Raw genomic sequence first — 7,401 nt, 5'->3', positions numbered from 1 at the left:
TGAAATGAAATGAAATGAAATGAAATGAAATGAAATGAAATGAAAAGAACTAAAATGAAATGCAATGAAATGAAATGAAATAAAATAAAATTAAATCAAATGAACAATAAAATAATAAAACAAACAAAAATAACACAAAATGGATTAAAATAAAATAAATGGAGTAGTACAAAAAATATATACAATATATTTGCATTAGCTGTAAAGTCGGGCCCTGAAAATNTGAAATGAAATGAAATGAAATGAAATGAAATGAAATGAAACGAAATGAAAAGAAAACCGGAACAAGGCGCCATCGCTATTGATGGAGGAAGTGATATGGAGGATCTATGAATTCCTCCGAATGCGAAGTCTAAAAGTGAAAGTACATAGCATCCATTGCGACACCTTCACCGTCAACGATGCTTATGCGTCAAGTTACACACTATACAATTGGCATTATGTCCGTTAAATCATAAACTCGCTGTTATTCTTTGCAAAATTTGCATTTTACCTTCTTCACTTCTTCTATTAGGTTTTGCTCCATAATTTTCTACATTTAGTTTTTCCATAAATATTAAAACTTTTCGCAAACTGGAAAAATTTACGTTCAAACCTGTAAAAAAAAACACTGAATAGTTGTCATTTGACGCAAACGCATAAGCAAAGTTGAGAGTTGAACTAATTTGTGCGGCATCGTCAGTGTCAGCTTTGTTCATGTAACTTACTTCATACAAATACACCGATTCAACTTTTTTGACAATTGCCGGTGACGGTGACGGTGACGCAATGGACGTAATGTACTTACACTTTAAGTCAACTGCAATTATTTCTCTATAGTTCTTTTGGAAGTCTCTGAGGTACTGTAACAGGATCGTTAGAGATTCATGTTTTATTCATTTTCAATCAAAATCCCATGCCTGTCACATAATATCCTCAAATTAAAATTCTTATTTCTTTAAGTTTAAAAAGCGGTCTTGAAGTAAGTTATATGGGCCTGCTTTTGAATATTTTTAAATATAGTCCGCACAGCCTGCGGTGGGCGAGATCCTTATGGCCATAAATGAATCGGAAGCGATCAAACTAAAGATACGCAAAGACGACTCACGCTACACTTGATTTATAAACCGGACACTGTCCAACATAAAATCCACTACCCTACCCTAAAAAATTAAACCACACAGCCTACTTACTCCAAACGCTCGTAAAGCACTTGGCCTCCTCATCCGATGTCACTAGATTAGTGCACTTTTCACCACCAATTTTATCGGCCTGCTTACGACAGCCAGCAAAGTTGTCACTTCGACAACGAATACAAGTGAAATTCTTCGCATCAACATTATTGCATCCATTGGCATTTGTGCAAATCGTACAGTTGATACCCTGCGCGCACGCCGTCTGCGCCGCATCGTCAAGATCATAGTAACAGCCACGTGTCACCGTACCAGTCGCATCGGTGCGCGTATAGCATTTACCCTCCTGCGAATATACCAATTGGTTTGTACAACTCGCAGCATTGCTGGCCGCTTGTCCCCAGGCGCATTGGGCATCCGTAGCGCTGGAGCATGTCACACACTGTAGCGTTTGATCCACATTGTAACTCCATCCGTTACAATCATTTGTGCTGCAAGTTTTACATAGCGCATCAGTGCTGTCAGCTGCGCATTTATTACTTTCAGACGCATCGGAGCTGCAGCCGCGCGTCACATGCGTCGCATCGCTGGCATACATATAACACTTGTCGTCGGCCGCATATAACAAGCAAGGCAGTGCCACAATGTTGCTGCTGGCGCTGGCACAGTTCGCATCCGACTCGGTGCATTGGGTGCAGTTGAGGCGATCCGCTGGAAATATGCCCACGTTGCAGAGGGCACCCGTGCACATTTTACATGTCTTCTCATTGGTGCAAGTTGTTTCCAACTCCGCTGTTATACAGCCTCGTTCGGTTCTGCTCTGCATCACACTAATCACGCATTTGGTATCGGCGCTGCTGCAGATCGCATTACTCAGTGTAGTCGCATTGGTTTGGGCACACTCGGCCGTAGTCGTTGAGTTGCAGGACTTGCAGAGATTGTGCTTGTTGCAATTCGAAGTTTCGCAACTAAGGCAACTGGGCTCGGTGCATGTATCCGTCGTTGCCAAACAACCGCGGGTAACAGATTGGTCATCTGGAAGGAAAAGAGATGTCATATTAATGTAATGTAACTGAAAATGATAAACAATGCTGTAGTCAAATATGAAGCCTAGATGACTCTGGAAAGAAAATGTATTGAAAATTTTTATATTAAACTTAAAGCGACCCATCTATCCTTGTAATTAATCTCACCATGGTCAAATATTTGTGCCCCTGGGAAACGTGAGGTACCCTTGCAGCAGTTGCCTTGGATCTCCGCAGAATTATTGGGAGCTTTAGTACCTCCGCTTTGTACTATTGGGTTTAAGAGTTCACTGCAGTCTGCTATGCCTATAGCGCAAGGCTGAGGGGAAGCGGCGTACGTACTTTACGCAGCCATGATATTAAAATCATGCTTGACGACTTAAGCGCCAGGGTGGACAAGAGGAGTATATTTTTGGTCCTACAGTCGGGACATTCAGCGTTCACAAGAAATCAATGACAACCAAGGAGGGCCGATTGACTTCGGCTCTGTTTTGAAATGTAGCCAGCAGTACCAGGGAGCAGCAGCGAAACATCCATAAAACCACTTAGGTAGCTCCTGATCAAAACCGAAAATAAAACGTTGGCATAGACAGAAGACGCATGTGCCGAAGAGCATGCATTAGGCAAAGCTGTAATCTTAACTTACAGTCGAGAACTTTCGAAACCGTCTCTCAATCCTGTTTTAGAAAGGAACTCCTCAGCGTACGGATATTAAATCGATTTGCGAATCTATCCCTCGATCGCTTCCCGACGCCGCGGAAGAAGTCGAGGGAAAGACGAAGGAAGATCAAGTGAAAAGATCTTTCGTCCCAGAGCCCAAAGGTAGACAACGAAAGCTAGCATGCCCGCAAACCCAATGAAAAGGCCAAATACAGAAGAACCTGTTGTTAAATCGGTGAACCCCATCAATCATTTTTCGTCCATGAACCAATGCCTTATAGTCGGATTGCTCCGCATCCTTCATCTCCGGGCAGGAAATGAGCCCAACTGTTCACCACAAATCTACTTCTGCTGCGCCTGCTAGAGACGACTTCATCCGTATGACACTTTGTTAAGGTGCAACACATGTAACGGATGGAGAAACCTAAGAATCTGCTCAGGCCCTAGGTCTCACAGAGAGTGGACCACAAACATTGTAGCCTCCTGTTGAACAAGCCAGACGGCACACCCGCCTACGCGGCTACCAACTTGCTTAATACGCGGGTCCGAACCAGCACCTAATGAGCCTGCACGTCTTGAGAAAGCTCCCAGGAAGTACTCCGAAAAATTACTACAGAAGAGGTTGTTCTGGCAAATGAGCATGACCACGTACGCCAGGTCGGTCTCCTCCTAAGAGACCTTAATTTGGAGAACCTCCAACTGATATACCAACACAAGCGGAAAAGGTGGGAGAAATATTTGAAGACCTGCAACTTCGGCTCTAATCCGGGTGAGTAAGCTCTAATCCGGCGAAACGTGATGACAGAGTGATAATCTAGGCGTGACCATTGTCGGATCCGAAGAAATGCGCGAGTTACTTTTTCCAGCAATTTAAACTGCATCCTGCGGTGGATAACAGTGCACAACTTCGTTTCACAGGCGGTGAAGTCCAGGTGCGCATCGGGAAAGTGAAGGCCTATAAAGCCATTGGCCCCAACCGGAATTCACATGCCGATGCTGAACAATTTGGTGCCGGCGGGAATAGCAAATCTCAGCAAGGTTCTCAATTTGACAATAGCCACTCGCATCACTCCCGATGTGTGGAAATCGGGGAGAATGGCCCCGTTGATGAATACGTGGAATCCAGCCAACATAGAGGAGGTATTATCGACCGATAACGCTCCTTTCCTCCGTCGTGAAAATACTTGAGGCCTTGCTACTCCCCCACCTGATCCCAGCGAATCAGCAGCTTGGCTTCCAACAACAAAAGTATTTACCGCCATAAACACTCGAATAGCTCGTGGCCTTAACCATAACCGCTCCTGGTAGAGAACAAAGCCGGTTGACACTGTCTTTCATTCCACGCAACGGTGATCGGCGAATTATATGAGCTGTCTGTCGGCAGTTGTCAGTAACCTTTCGTGATCACACAGGGTGGTGTTCTCTCCCCCTACTGATTAGCTTGATTAGAATTGATGACGCCTGCGTGAAAGTAACGGGCTAGATTTCCGAACTTTCTCGTTTCTTCACTGCAACGAGTCTAAATAACTCTATCCCCAAGGAAATCACTAGGCACACAAAACTTTCGTCTCTGGAGATATTTTCTGTCAGGAACTCTACATAAACTTCAAAATTTAGGCTTCCAGGTTACTGTAGGGTTTTCTGAGCAGGAGATAGCTTATGTGTTTCGTCAATATACTCCATATTTTATCATATTTCACTTTTAGGGGCTTTTTCTGATTTTTTTTTTTTACTTTTGGGAACCCTTCGTATTTTAGAAATCGGGATTTTTCATTTCTTTTCGGGATTTTCACCATATTTATCTAATCTAAAAAATACGCATCACATCTCTATACACATGATGAATTCAAAAAAAAAAACCGAAATAATGCCGAACAATTAAAAAAAATATGAAATACGATACAATTTTACTTTTTGAAATTGTTGGACATTCTTTCGGGTTTTTTTTTCGAATTATTAGGCATTAGACGTGTAGGGTGTTTTTTATATTCTTTTGGAATAATTTGGAACCCTATGTGTTTAAATCATCGAGATTTTACATATTTTCCCCAATTTTTCCGAATTTTTCGGAATGTTTCGTATTTNATTCTAAATATTTTTGCGACGTTGCTTTGACCAGGCCTTGAACCCAGGTGCTGCGGAGTGGAAGCACACCACAGTGGCCGCACATTTGGCAGAATTACAGGACATTTTTAAATACTATTTGTATCTGACCTATTTTGGCGTGGGCCGCAGATGGTCCGGAAAAGCTTCTTAGGCTCAAAATAGCGCCACAGTCGATGCCGATGGAGTTTTTGATAGTCCGAATAAATTTTTCCTTATGGGCTTTTGCGGATACTTTTTATATATCGGAATTGTTTTCAGGGGTTTCTTTCGTATTTCATTTTTTGAAATCGTTCAAAATTTTTTTGGGGGTTTTCGGAAATACTCCATATTTTATCATATTTCACTTTTAGGGGCTTTTTCTGATTTTTTTTTTTACTTTTGGGAACCCTTCGTATTTTAGAAATCGGGATTTTTCATTTCTTTTCGGGATTTTCACCATATTTATCTAATCTAAAAAATACGCATCACATCTCTATACACATGATGAATTCAAAAAAAAAAACCGAAATAATGCCGAACAATTAAAAAAAAATTAAATACGATACAATTTTACTTTTTGAAATTGTTGGACATTCTTTCGGGTTTTTTTTCGAATTATTAGGCATTAGACGTGTAGGGTGTTTTTTATATTCTTTTGGAATAATTTGGAACCCTATGTGTTTAAATCATCGAGATTTTACATATTTTCCCCAATTTTCTCCGAATTTTTCGAAATGTTTCGGATTTGTTTTTAATTTTTCCGAATTTTTTCTAGGTAAATATTTGGGTGTTGTATTTAAATTTTTCGAATTTTTCGAAAACTCCTCACAATCTTTTGGGGATTTCTCTGGACTATTTGATCAGAAAAATAAAAAGCAAAATTTAGCTATTAGTTTCTACTAAAAAAAGACAAAAAAAAACAACAAGAATTTGCCAAACTTTGCTTTATTTGTGAAGTGCATTCATTAGGTGTGCGGTTGTACTTACATACATACATAAGTGCCAAACAAGTCANTCCGAATTTTTCGGAATGTTTCGTATTTTTTTTTAATTTTTCCGAATTTTTTCTAGGTAAATATTTGGGTGTTGTATTTAAATTTTTCGAATTTTTCGAAAACTCCTCACAATCTTTTCGGGATTTCTCTGGACTATTTGATCAGAAAAATAAAAAGCAAAATTTAGCTATTAGTTTCTACTAAAAAAAGACAAAAAAAAAACAACAAGAATTTGCTAAACTTTGCTTTATTTGTGAAGTGCATTCATTAGTTGTGCGGTTGTACTTACACACATACATAAGTGCCAAACAAGTCAAAAACTTTTGCCGGTGAGTCCTAAANCTCCGAATTTTTCGAAATGTTTCGGATTTGTTTTTAATTTTTCCGAATTTTTTCTAGGTAAATATTTGGGTGTTGTATTTAAATTTTTCGAATTTTTCGAAAACTCCTCACAATCTTTTGGGGATTTCTCTGGACTATTTGATCAGAAAAATAAAAAGCAAAATTTAGCTATTAGTTTCTACTAAAAAAAGACAAAAAAAAACAACAAGAATTTGCCAAACTTTGCTTTATTTGTGAAGTGCATTCATTAGGTGTGCGGTTGTACTTACATACATACATAAGTGCCAAACAAGTCAAAAACTTTTGCCGGTGAGTCCTAAAAGCGCACTTGGAATGCACTATCTGTAATTTATAGCTAAATGATAAAATGAATTTACTGATAGTTAATGTCGAATGCATGTTCCTAATACCTGTATGTACATTCATTGCAATTTACAACGCTATATTTTTTCTATATTATGTACTTTCAAACTTTGCCTATCAGCGAACCGCTAAGCAAATAACTGTTAACAGGTGTAACAGGTAAAAATTTCGCCCAAACTGATAACAAAACACATACATATGCATGTACATACATACATATGTACATACATACGATTACAAATTTACAAAAGATAATTTAGATTATCTGCTACAAATATTTCGCACCTTTTTTTTATACCAAGAATGAGTAATTCGTTGATCGAATTGCAATCGAGATAAGTAAAAATTGTTAATAAAGTCCATTATAACTACACTTGTATGTATGTAAGTGCGAAGCTTTACGGAAAATTACAAATGAAGGTCATGAAGGTTCGAGTACCCCGTATGGTAGAGAAATAAATAAGTAAAATACATANTACTTTCAAACTATCAGCGAACGCCTAAGCAAATAACTGTTAACAGGTGTAACAGGTAAAAATTTCGCCCAAACTGATAACAAAACACATACATATGCATGTACGTACATATGTACATACATACGATTACAAATTTACAAAAGATAATTTAGATTATCTGCTACAAATATTTCGCACCTTTTTTTTATACCAATAATGAGTAATTCGTTGATCGAATTGCAATCGAGATAAGTAAAAATTGTTAATAAAGTCCATTATAACTACACTTGTATGTACATAAGTGCGAAGCTTTAGGGAAAATTACAAATGAAGGTCATGAAGGTTCGAGTACCCCGTATGGTAG

General features: G+C 38.8%; 1 protein-coding gene across 2 annotated transcripts in view; it reads right to left on the bottom strand.

Annotated features, from left to right (window-relative positions):
* The window catches only part of LOC108370243 (prestalk protein-like), a 20,670-nt gene that overhangs the window by 8,513 nt on the left and 4,756 nt on the right, over nucleotides 1-7,401 (bottom strand). For both annotated transcript variants that reach the window (XM_017625541.1, XM_017625543.1), the window contains one exon: nucleotides 1,173-2,147. In XM_017625541.1, coding sequence (XP_017481030.1) covers nucleotides 1,173-2,147 — 975 coding nt within the window. The remainder of the gene's footprint in view (nucleotides 1-1,172; nucleotides 2,148-7,401) is intronic.

Source organism: Rhagoletis zephyria, unplaced genomic scaffold (genome assembly GCF_001687245.7).
Source record: "Rhagoletis zephyria isolate East Lansing unplaced genomic scaffold, Rhagoletis_zephyria_1.1 Rzeph_scaffold_04084, whole genome shotgun sequence".
NCBI lineage: Eukaryota > Metazoa > Arthropoda > Insecta > Diptera > Tephritidae > Rhagoletis > Rhagoletis zephyria.
This window is presented reverse-complemented; position numbering and strand designations above follow the sequence as displayed.